The sequence below is a fragment of the Zerene cesonia genome, chromosome 8 (assembly GCF_012273895.1).
Source record: "Zerene cesonia ecotype Mississippi chromosome 8, Zerene_cesonia_1.1, whole genome shotgun sequence".
Classification (NCBI taxonomy): Eukaryota; Metazoa; Arthropoda; class Insecta; order Lepidoptera; family Pieridae; genus Zerene; species Zerene cesonia.
The window spans coordinates 1,406,431-1,419,215 of record NC_052109.1 but is presented as its reverse complement, the minus strand read 5'-3'; the positions used below and the strand labels follow the sequence as shown (position 1 = coordinate 1,419,215).

At 33.7% G+C, this 12,785-nt stretch overlaps 3 protein-coding genes across 3 annotated transcripts in view; 2 read left to right on the top strand and 1 right to left on the bottom strand.

The window, feature by feature from the left end:
* The window catches only part of LOC119828690 (protein turtle-like), a gene marked incomplete at its 3' end in the record, with an annotated part of 230,084 nt that overhangs the window by 38,183 nt on the left and 179,116 nt on the right, over positions 1-12,785 (bottom strand). The window lies entirely within an intron of this gene.
* On the top strand, positions 2,915-5,042 carry LOC119828440 (collagenase-like). Its single transcript, XM_038350588.1, has 5 exons — positions 2,915-3,109; positions 3,349-3,616; positions 4,011-4,104; positions 4,272-4,452; positions 4,941-5,042. Exons 1-5 carry the CDS (start codon positions 2,915-2,917, stop codon positions 5,040-5,042), a joined length of 840 nt encoding a protein of 279 aa, XP_038206516.1.
* LOC119828437 (trypsin beta-like) lies at positions 8,882-11,121 on the top strand. The gene is made up of 5 exons (XM_038350586.1): positions 8,882-9,076; positions 9,415-9,682; positions 10,338-10,427; positions 10,536-10,735; positions 11,020-11,121. The coding sequence occupies exons 1-5, from the start codon at positions 8,882-8,884 to the stop codon at positions 11,119-11,121; spliced, it is 855 nt and encodes a 284-aa protein (XP_038206514.1).

Sequence of the window (12,785 nt, the reverse complement as noted above, 5' to 3'; positions counted from 1 at the left end):
ACCATAGGTGCAGCAGATCAGCTCAGCTTATCATGAGGAAACTTAGAGCAGGATTTTATGGTTGAAAATGTTGTGTCTTTGTGTATTCCTCATTGGAACAACGTTACACCATTGCACCTGAGGGCAGCAGTAAGTTACGATGGACTTCATAACAGCACATATTACTGTTAATCTATTTACAAAATTTCGTATGTATGCTCATCGCCGCTGATGAATACCATAATTAGATCAGTTCAATAACATCAGATTAATATATTTACCTAAAGTGAAGAAAAGTAGCCTGCAAAACTTTAGCTTAATCGGAAACCGGGAAGTCGTTCAAAATTCACTTGTAAGATTCTTCTGTGAATTTTCACTTCACTGTGAATTATTTGGTTTTACCTCAATTTTCCTGAGTTTTCATCATCAGATCCTGACATGATGACAATGGCCACCTCCTCTTTCGAACTAGATGAAAAATTCTAGAATCGGTTCACAAAAAAGTCATTCATTGCAATCGGTTCAGTAGTTTTTTGTGTGAAAGAGTAAAAAACATAGATACACATACACATACATCCATCCTCACAAACTTTCGCATTTATAAAATATTATTAGGATAGGATAGGATGGCGTCTCCGAATTTGTCGCCACATGAAAAATTTCAGCAATGACGTAAATGTCATATCAGCTAATCGGTTTCTTCGATTAAAACATAGATACGTGCGTAAATTATGTTCATCACATCGATAAACAAACAATTATTTTGGTAAATAAAAAAATACCATACGAATTAGTGTTCAGTGATAAATTTTCGATCCATCAACAACACAATTCCTTATCTTCTTTTCCTCACTCAGTTAAGTGTAGATATATCAAAACCAATTTAAAATAGCATAGATGAAATAGATCAGATATCTACTTGAAGTAATTTTATATTACGATGAACCTACAACTTCCTACTCATAAAAGGAATACTTAGTCCCGTTTCTGCAACATTTTTCATTGCTTCGTTGTTCCTAGTGGATTTTATTTACGATTTACGATAGCTTACGGCTTTTCTCTATAAATGAATTGTCTAAAACATACAAGCATTTCCTGAGATAAGTGCGACAACAGTTTCAGTTTTAAACTATAAGAATTGATAAAAAAATGTCATTCAAATGAAAGCTACGGAAAAACCGTTATAAATTTGTTTTCTAGGTATTAAAAATAATCATATTTCACGCAATAAGCATTCAATTCTTTCACTTATAAACTCACACCTTTTTAGATTTTATTTTATAGGCGAATTGTAGGAGTGGTGTTACAAAAAGAACGTCAGTATTTTGTACGTGACATTAAAAATCCTTCCAAAATAGCTTTCAACGAGATTTTGTAGTATTTTTTTATATGTATTTTATTTTATTTTCCAGACCATAAAATTTCGAATGTAAAAATGTCTGGTTTCTGAACTATGAAACACATAATGTGACAAACAAATAATACCATGAAATCTTTAATCTTCTATCGAACGAATCATAATGAGTGAAGACGGATTACGTTAAGGATTTGCTTAAGCACGATACATCAAGATATGGATAATGTTTTGATTGCAATTTTAGGTTCCGCACAAACTGAGAGTGCTGGTACTGAATTTGAGGTGTATTCGTTTTTTTATGTTTGTTCATTGATAACTCCGTGATTATTTTACCGATTGACGCGGTCGAAAAATTAACGTTAGGATAATAAATAAATCGTGACCTACCCTTCACCCAGTATCAGATAAACAGGTTCTATACATATAGAATTCAAAATATTGTAAGTGATCTTGATTGTGAAAATATTGATCAAAGATTGTTCATCAGTTATATCTATTAAAGCAGTAAACAGTAACTTTGGTAATCGTCACATGGTTATCACAACGCATCTAATTTTGAGTATGGAATGAAAAATTATCATGGCATGTAAGAAAAAGTCTTTTCACAAACACCTTGTTATAAATAGTCATTTTTCATCGCATTTTTATCCAAAAATGGAGGTTTTTAATTCGACTGTTTTTATTTTTCTTGTTTTGTAACGCGATACTTCAGTGGATTTTAAACCTATTGTAACGTTGTGTTGTGCAGAAAAAATTATATTTTATAGTCCGTAGCATTTAGTGTAAAATATAATTGTTTAGATAACGGTGATGTGGTAAGTTGTGAAAGTTCATTAAATCAATTTTTTATTGGAGTCATTACAACAAGTATTTCAAAATCGCCCCATTGTTAAAAATAACAATTATTATTTTTTTCGGTATAAGCATACAAACATAAACATAGATAAAAAATGAGAACAAATATAAAATCTTAACTATCAGCGTAGCATAGAAAGGAGGTCTCATCAGTATATGCTGATGCATGATTTTCAGAAGTCTCATATTTTTTTTAGGTTGCGGTTGGATTATATACAAGATACATTGAATTTATTTAAATTTTTTGAGTTTAATTTAAAGAGCTGCCTTGGCATTTACATAAGTCTTTAAATTTACATTTGTTTTGTATAATGAATGAATACACATCTAATATTGAAGGTTTTTCTAAAACACACGTAATATAAATATTCAAAAACGATGGCGTCGAAATAGGTAGCGAAACATTGCTCTGAATCGCACATGTAAAATGTTTTGTCTTCACAACAGATCAAAGTCTCTACGACATAAATTAGGGATTGTATATATAATACTCTGTACGAAGGAAAAATCCATCCTTCCTCTGTAAATGTTAAATTTGTCTAAAATGACAAACGCTTATTCTATTAGGACGTCCATTAAAAGAAATACAAAAAATGTGTCATTCATTTGAAATAATTCCATAATAAGCTTTTGTGATAATGTCATTATCACTATCATTCATATTGATAATGCTTTTATATAAAACAACACTGGTGTCGTGGGTAAGCATTCTGATCTGTCAACATGAAGTTACTAGCTCTGTTTAGTGCTTTTCTAGCTGTGGCTTATGCCAACGAGCTGACCACTGCCTTCAACTACCACGAGAACATTGGTATCCATGAGGCTAGAAAGATTCAGCTAGCAGAGACTGCACTTGACTTCGATGGCTCCAGAATCGTTGGCGGAAGCCAAGCTAACCTTGCAAATCACCCACACTTGGTGAGGTTTTCCTTATTTTTTATTTGGTCAAATATGTAATGGTCATTCAACATCGTTTCAAACTATAGAAGGGAAGACATCTTCTGCACTAGTCATTCTTTAAATTTTTTACTGTCACCTCAGCTAAAACTTCGGTTTACAAGTCTTCTATCTATAGTGAATAGTACCTACATGTTTTGAAATTATGTTGAAATTGACTTTTATATAATCAATCCTGAAATTTGTCTTTTTTACTTAAGGGAGGTCTTGTTATTACCCTCACCACTGGTGGTACTTCAGTGTGCGGATCATCTCTTCTCTCAAACACAAGGGCTGTGACCGCTGCTCACTGCTGGAATGATGGCCGCCACCAGGCTCGTCAATTCGTTGTTGTGTTGGGCTCTCTTACTCTGTTTTCTGGCGGTACCCGCATTACCACTACCAACGTTCAAATGCATCAAAACTGGAACCCTAGAACTGCTAACAACGACGTAGCTGTTATCGTAATAAACTGGGTCGGATTCAGCAGTAAGTATAAATACTATATTTATATAAATTTTTCGATGATCATATAATGGTCAAACTTAGTTTGTAGTTAGTAGACATCAGCTAAGAGCAAACTTTACAGGGTAGGGTTGCATTGAAGTCATCTAGAGGTTAGATTTTCTATCATAAATGAGGTCTTTATAAATACGACTACAAAATAATGAGATGACGATGACATTAAAATCTTGCGTTAAACACAAACAATCTTGATAGTTCACAGAGATTCATAACCACGCGGAAAAAGTTGCGTTCAACAGCTACTCTGATGATAAAAAAATATGTTGGAGAATAGATCATAAAAAATGTCATTAGATTACATTCCAACGAGTTTTAATGAATTTAACAAGAACTAAAGAGATTCACTCACATTTTTTAGCCAACATTCAAGCCATCAATCTGGCGTCTGGATCAAATGATTACGTCGGTACCTGGGCCACCGCTGCGGGCTACGGTCTTACGTCTGATTGTGAGTATATTTTACAGAGCATATTATAGTTGTTGTTGATGTCTTAAATATTCATATGATTCTTAATATATCATAACAAAAATCTGTTCAGTTTTCTATGCCATGTGGCATATTCATGATAAATAAGTAAATACATTCCAATCTTCCTTTAGCTCAAACTGGCGTCCCAAGCAACACAAGTCGGAGACAAGTCAATCTGAGAGTGATCACCAACGCTGAATGCAGGAACGTCTACGGTTCAGCTTCTGTCGTTGCGTCAACCATCTGTACAAGCGGTGCTGGTGGCGTTGGAACTTGTGGTGGTGATTCTGGAGGTCCTCTTCAAATTGGATCCGGAAGTGGCAGAACTCTGGTAAATAGCCATTACAGTACTTGAAACTGTATATATAATTACTATTGCTGGCTAACAGTATCTTTGAGACAGTTTTATAGAAGAGCGTTTAAGACGCCTAGCAATTGAGTAAATTAATCGTCGATAAAAGCTAAAATTAACGTACGGAATAAAGTACTTGTTACATGCGCAAAATTCCAAAATTCATACATAGTTACTCTTGTCGTAACATGTGTGAAGTCCCGTGTCCCCTAGTGGGGTATGGGGCAGATGATGTACATCTGTTTCAGTGATCGATTTTCTTTACGGATAAGTAGGTGATTCTTCTGTGATTTGCCAGACCGAGACATTTTTTTTGTGCGTCCCCATGGGGAATTGAACCAAGGACCTCTAGGTTCTACGCTCATTTACCACTGTACTAAGGAGGCGGTCAAGTCGTAACATGTACATAGGTACAATCAGTTTAATCCATGTATTTAATGTTATTAACACTATATCTTATCTTCCAGATTGGTATCACATCCTTTGGTTCAGCGAGATGCCAAGCTGGTAACCCCTCTGCTTTTGCAAGAGTCACCTCCTTCAACAGCTGGATCAGGGCCCGTCTTTAAATACTGGATAACGATTTAAATAAATAAAGTGCTGTAAATAAAACCTCATTTCATTGTGTCTTATTAGAAGTCTTCAGAGTCCTATGTAGGTATGATCCTATTTAAGAATCGGTATAGCTGTAAGAAGTTTTAATAAATAAATACCTTTTTTTATATTCACAATATTATAAATAATAATATTTTCAAAGTTTGAATGAAATCTTTCCGTATGAAGTGGATTAAAATTGCGTCTTTAGAAGTTGAATTCATGCAAAGATACAAACATATAGGTGAAGCTTAGATAAGCATGTTAATAATCTTTAAAATAAAACGAGCAGTTTTTCAGTAAAATTTTCAATTAATCTTTACCACATTGGCATGGAATAGGAAGTTAAAAATAGATTTATCTTTACCTATAAAAAACCTATTCTTAATAAAAATTCTGAATGGCTACTAAATGATCCTACTGTGTGATCCTTTTTGATCATCAAGATAATATAGACACTAATGATAGAATTACTGGATCTATGAGAAATGCCAAGTAGTCATTTGTTGCTAATTACCTAATAATTATAAATATTTACCTTTTAGGCATTTTGTAGGAATACTAGTATAATGAACAAAACTCAGTGACACGTGATATCAAACTATACGTATTAGCTGAAAAGGTTTGGAATTTTTGAGTTGTCAGCCATCTTGATGCTGTCCCGGTTTTAACGTTAGGATATCAAATAAATCGTGACGTATCCTAGTGAGGTAGGTCGATTTATAGGTATGAATCAGATAAGAAGATCTTAATAATTGTGAATATATTAGTCAAAATTTAATTTTTCGTCAGCGTTTTATCTTTTGAAGCATTAAACAGCATAACAACTTTGATATTCGGTGGTTATCACACGTAACTAAATGACTACAGAATGAAAAATTATTATGGCATGTAAGAATTAGTCTTTCACAAACACCTTGTTGTAATAAATAGTCATTGGTCAGCGGTTTTTAATTGCCGTACCCAAAATCGAAGGTACTTAATGTGGCTGTATTTGTTTTTTAATTTTATTTACGCAACTATCAATAGATTTTCAACCAATTGACGTGATTATTTTTGAGTGATAGATAATAATTATACATGTATACTTCCCGAGAGCCTTCGGTGATCTTTGTAAAAAAGGTAGAAGATCTCGGTAGGTTTGTAGAAATGAATTAAGGTAAAACCGGAATAGATGCCCCGTTTTTTGAAAAAGCCTCCTAATTTTAAAAATATGAATCTTGTACAACCGTTTTGTATGAATATAGATAGATTAATTCTTTGTTTTCATTTACTGCATACTACTGTTCTTTGTTATGATAGGGTAAAACGCCTGTACATCTGTGCATCTTACATACTAATGTATGTAAGGTATCGTTAACGCGAAATCAAATAAAATTTATATGCGGTCATTTTACTCCTAAATCAGCAAATATCGTATTGACATTTTTAACTCTCTATACACAGTCTGTAACTCTATACACAGTCTATAGATTTAGTAAATAATAAATTTATGTATTTATTTTATGATTCGACCCATGTGTAAGATATAAAAGAAATTTATTCTGTGCTATGAACAGGATCAAGTAAAAATTTTATCTATTTCTCGTTTATACGCTAATTAGTTATATAATAATAAAATCTTATTAGGTGCGTTGGAGTGGTTCTGTACTGGGTTAGTGTCCGTGTTTGTTGTATTTTGCAAAGTGTTGTATTGTGTTTATGTTGCTGTGTTTGTATGCGTCCTTGTGTCATGTATTTGTGTGTGTGTGTGTGTGTGTGTGTGTAATATGTGTCACTGTCAATAATTAACAACTAAAAATATTTCTTCAACAAAAAAGTAATTCTTTCAACAACAATCATATTTATTTATTTATTTATTTATTTATTAGCCTCGATCAGACACAATAGATACATGTAAAAGAAACTTAATTAAGACTCTGATGAGTCAACAACACATACCTATTGCTTAAATAAAATTATACTGTGCTTCTAAGATTTCTTAATTATAGATACATAGGTTATCAGAATGTTTAAAAAAATAAAGAAGCATTATAAGATATCTTTTTATCTAACTTAATTTAAGGTGAGTCGGAGGATAGTACTCTATCCATCTATTTTCCACATATAGATAAATAATTTCTGAAAATTGTACAAGTTCAAGTAGTCACTTATAACACAACACACATTAAATCCAAATGGATGTAGGCTTCGAACTCTTATAGTTCTCCAAACATTCAATGCAAGTAACTTTATTTTTAGAACTTTAGGGTTTTTCTCTTAGAATTATTTACCTCTTTCCCTTAATTTATGATAACTCTTATGTATATTGTCTTCACCTTCACTGTTTGAAGTGTACTTGGCCCTCGTTTAGTTTTAAGTAATAATAATTTTCTTTATCGCAAAAATCAGCCGTGTCATAATTACCGTCATCACATGGATTATGTTTATTTTTTAGTTTGCTTTCTGTTTTCCAAAATTCTCTTTTTTCTTTGGAACTTTTGGTCTTGTTTGTTTTGTCTAAGCTAGTTTTTATTTGTTTTACCTCTCTTTCAGCCACACCTTTCAAAGGAACTTTCGGAATAGGTCATGCTTCTATTAAAATTCTCGTTTTGATTGAACTCGTACAGTTCACAGTCTACTGAAGCAAAGGTGTAAGATAAAGATGTTTCTGTTCTTGTGTCAACCGCAACAGGCTCATCATAGACAAAATTTAACAAATGGATGGCGTTCTAAGGAATAAGACAATGTAGACCGACTGGATTCATTCGCATAACCTGATTAGTTTCATGGTTTGTATAGGTTTTAAATGCCCCAAATATTAATGTGTCTGAAGTCAGTTCAGCTGAAGTTGTGTGACTTGGTAAACATAGTAAAATAATGTCGTCATCAACAGCAGCATGTTTGGTGCAGTTTAAGGTGATGACAGGGCGTCCAAAATAAGCAGAACTTTACCATGAGGCTGCAGCAGAATGAAATGTTCTGTTAGCCATTTATAGAAAAGCCCAGTGTTTCGTTACTGAACAATTTGATCGTGGTGTATTATCGATTTTTGGTATGCAATCAAAGGTTGCCAAAGTTTTTGCAACTGTCATGCACCATGACATTTGCGCTTCCGCCAAGGGCCGGGTCGCTCTATCGGCTACGCGCGAGCGCCCACCCTCGAAAGCACGTGTATCGCAAGTCGTATAATTAACGTGAAAATCATCGAGTGCTGGAGCATCTATAAAGATACGTGTACGCTCACTATTCCTGAACATCGATATATTTTGTGATAACGAATGTCCCTAATGTAGTAGAAGCCACCCGTTATTTCAACTTGGTGCGATTCTACACTCAGTGTTTATGCTGATTTTTTAATTTTTTGACTTCACTTTTGACCCATTTACTGGTAGGTCATCCTAAAATTCTGGTTTTTTACTGACAACTTTTATTATAACGAAAGCAATTTCCAAATGCTTTGCAACCCCCACCGATTGTCATTGTTTCACCTTTATCGGCAAATGTAACTGATCGGACAATTTTTTTGTCACGACTTTTCTTCCTAATTAACTAACCAGTTTTTTGGATTTGTCTAGGATAATGCTCTTTACGTTGGAAAAATCCATCCTTTCTCTGTGAAGTTTAAGTTACATAATATTAATTTGTATTAATTATTATAAACGGTTATTCTATCAGGACATCCTTAGCGTAAATACAAAAAATGTGTAAATCATTGAAATAATTCCATAATAAGCTTAAGTTGTGATAATGTCATTATCACTATCATTCATACAGATAATGCTTTTATATAAGACATCACTGGTGTCGTGGGTAAGCATTCAGATCCATCAACATGAAGTTACTAGCTCTGTTCGCTGGTTTACTAGCTGTGGCTTATGCCAACGAGCTGACCACTGCCTTCAACTACCACGAGAACATTGGTATCCATGAGGCCAGAAGGATCCAGCTAGCAGAGTCTGCACTTGACTTCGATGGCTCCAGAATCGTTGGCGGAAGCCAAGCTAACCTTGCAAATCACCCACACTTGGTAAAGTTTTCCTTATTTTTTATTTGGTCAAATATGCAATGGTCATTCACCATCGTTTCAAACTAAAGAAGTGATGACGTTTTCTGCACTAGTTATTCTTTTTTTTTGTTTCTTTATCCACTTAGAAAACTCCACCCAACAATTTTCATTAATGTTGTACTGCAAAATATATGCAATTTTGTCTTCCGTGAGAGCTAATCATTACTGTCACCTTAGCTAAAACTTCGGTTTACAAGTCTTTTATATACAGTGAATAGTACCTACATGTTTTGAAATTATGTTGAAATCGACTTTTATAGAATCAATCCTGATATGGAAAATTGTCTTTTCTATTTAAGGGAGGTCTTGTTATTACCCTGACCACTGGTGGTACTTCAGTGTGCGGATCATCTCTTCTCTCAAACACTAGGGCTGTGACCGCTGCTCACTGCTGGAATGATGGCCGCCACCAGGCTCGTCAGTTCGTTGTTGTGTTGGGCTCTCTTACTCTGTTCTCTGGCGGTACCCGCATTACCACTACCAATGTTCAAATGCATCAAAACTGGAACCCTAGAACTATCACCAACGACGTAGCTGTTATCGTAATAAACTGGGTCGGATTCAGCAGTAAGTACAAATAATACATTTATATAAATTTTTCGCTGAACGTATAAAGGTCTAACTTAGCCTACAGCCTCGCCCGCGTGAATTAAGACAAATTTTATGGGAATTAAATGTATGAACCAAATACGTGCAGAAAAAGTAGCCTACTATATAAACTCTATAACCTCCTAACCGTGAAAAGACACAAAAATCATACCATAAATTTTCTCTGGAATTTTTTTTTTTTATGTCACAGTCGGCAATGGAGCTGGTGGGTCGCCTGATGGTAAGCGCTACCACCGGCAATGAACATTTGAAGAGGCGTAAGGTCAATTGCAGACCTTTCGCCTCTACAAATGGATTGCCGACTTTAATTGGGAAGGGATTAGGAAAGGACTGATGAGAGGAAAAAGGAAAGGACTAGGAAGGGTAAGGAAAAGGATATGACCCGAAAGTGACATAAATAAACACACTTTCCCATTAATAATATTGGTAAGAGCAAGCTGTTTTTTTCGGCTTGGTCTAAGGAAATTCTCACGAGAATGAGATGTTTCGCAGCTACTCTGATGATAAAAAATATGTCGGAGAAAAGATAATAGAAAATAATATTATTAGATTTCATTTCAGTGAGTTACAATAAATTAAAAAAGAACTATAAATATTCATTCATATTTTTTAGCAAATATTCAAGCCATCAATCTGGCGTCTGGATCAAATGATTACGTCGGTACTTGGGCCACCGCTGCGGGCTACGGCCTTACGTCTGATTGTGAGTATATTTTACAGAGCATTATAGTGATTGTTTATGTCTTAAAATAAGATTCACAAGTTGAATGCTCATGATAGAATAAATAATTAAATTCCAATAATCGTTTAGCTCAAACTGGCGTCCCAAGCAACACGAGTCGGCGACAAGTCAATCTGAGAGTGATCACCAACGCTGAATGCAGAAACGCCTACGGTTCAGCTTCTGTCATTGCGTCAACCATCTGTACAAGCGGTGCTGGTGGCGTTGGAACTTGTGGTGGTGATTCTGGAGGTCCTCTTCACATTGGATCCGGAAGTGGAAGAACTCTGGTAAATATGATTACAGTACATGAAATTGTATTATTGAAGAACGTTTAAGATAGCTAGCAATTGAGTGTATGTTAATAGATAAATATATAAGGAAGATAACTCTTAAATTAATCGGCGATAAATGCTAAAATTAACCTACGGCACCCAGGAGTTATTGTTACATGTGCGAAATTTTCAAAAGTCCCCCAAAATTCATACACGGTTATTCTAAGCTTAACATATTGATACGATCAGTTTTATCGTCTATGCATTTCAGTTTATTAACAATCTATCTTATCTTCCAGATTGGTATCACATCCTTTGGTTCAGTGAGGTGCCAAGCTGGTCACCCCTCTGCTTTTGCAAGAGTCACCTCCTTCAACAGCTGGATCAGGGCCCGTCTTTAAAGACTGGATAACGATTTGAGTAAATAAACTACTATGAACAAAATTTATTTCATTGTGTCTTATTAGAAGTCCTCAGAGTCCTGTGTAGGTATAATCCTGTTTAAGAATCGGTATAACTGTAAGAAGTTTTAATGAAATGTTAGACATTTATGTACACAATATTTTCAAAGTAAGAATAAAATCTTTCCGTTTTAAGTGGTTTAAAATCGTTAATTATTTTATAAAATAAAATGAGTAGTTTTTTAGCTAAATTTTCAATCAATCTTACAACATTTCCATGGAATAAGAAATAAAATAAGGTTTAACTTTACCTTTAAAAATCACAAGGGATTTCTTAATAAAAGAATACTAATTGGCATGATTTTGCTATGACTTTTATAACACAGGGGCTAAGGCCATAATTATTGGATTTGAGAGAAATGCCAAAAAGATGTTTATCGCCTTATTATTTACCTATTTGATTTTTATCCATTTATCATTTTTTAATACTAGTATAAAGAACAAAACTTAACACGTGATGCCAAATACTGTCAGAAGTTAAGTCACCTTATTTTATTGAAATGTTTCACAATATTCCCAGTGTATTATGTGCTTAATATGTGCAGTGCAATAAGATTCTCAATTTCTCTCAGTTATTTGGCGGCCGCCATCTTTAACCTTTTCTTTAATTTCTAAAAAGATAGCTTAGAACCACCGCAAGAAAACTAGTTTTCAAATAAGCTGCATCGCAAAAACTATCCACCTACGATGACACAGACATGCATGTATGTGTATACATAGACAGACAGATATCAACATCAAGCCTGTGTTATAAGTTTATTTTTCTTTCAACTTTATGAGTGGAAAGCTACAACCGAAACTCTATGAAAATATAATTATAATCATTATCTTTACAATTTTATCACATACGTCATTTCTGATAGTAATGAAATCTATCAAATCATTGTTTTAAAATTCCACTAATTTGCTTCCGTCACAATTTGTATTTAGAATAGTAAAAAAAAACAAATATATGGATACTTTAAAAAGCGGGCTATGCCCTAAATATAAATTTTGTGGTCTTCTCTTTTAAACAAGTTATTTTGCCATACAGCAATTGGTTAGTAAGTAGTATTAATTTGCACTTTATTTATGATACCTTTTTGTAATAGATAACTCTTATCAATGGATTTGTAGTAGTCTTAATCTCAGTTGACTTTCAGCCAGTAAAACACTAAAACAAAAATAAGCATAAAATCGTGATCTAAAATTATTCATTTGTCTTTTTATATATATTTGATAAAGAGATTTATAGTCTTAAAAGTAATCCCTTATGATAAGCTAAAGTATTACTGCTATAATATCCCTATTATTACAGTGATAATAGAATTCAGAAGCAAATTCTGACTCATAATGTCGACGTAGCCAGATTTGATGGGTTCAACCACACTTAGTAATTATTATACTTCTTATTTGTCTTCGTAATTCAACTTTAAATGTGGCAATAATACCTCAAACTAGAGTGTCTAGCATTCTTTTGTAATATAGTTCTCCTATTATGCTACCATCTTATGCAACAATGTAGCACAACATGATATAGCTAAAAATGTAAGATGTTTTAAAATGTTATAAATGTTTATGTATATCTGCTCTTTATATATATTTCTTGATCAATAAGTAACGAA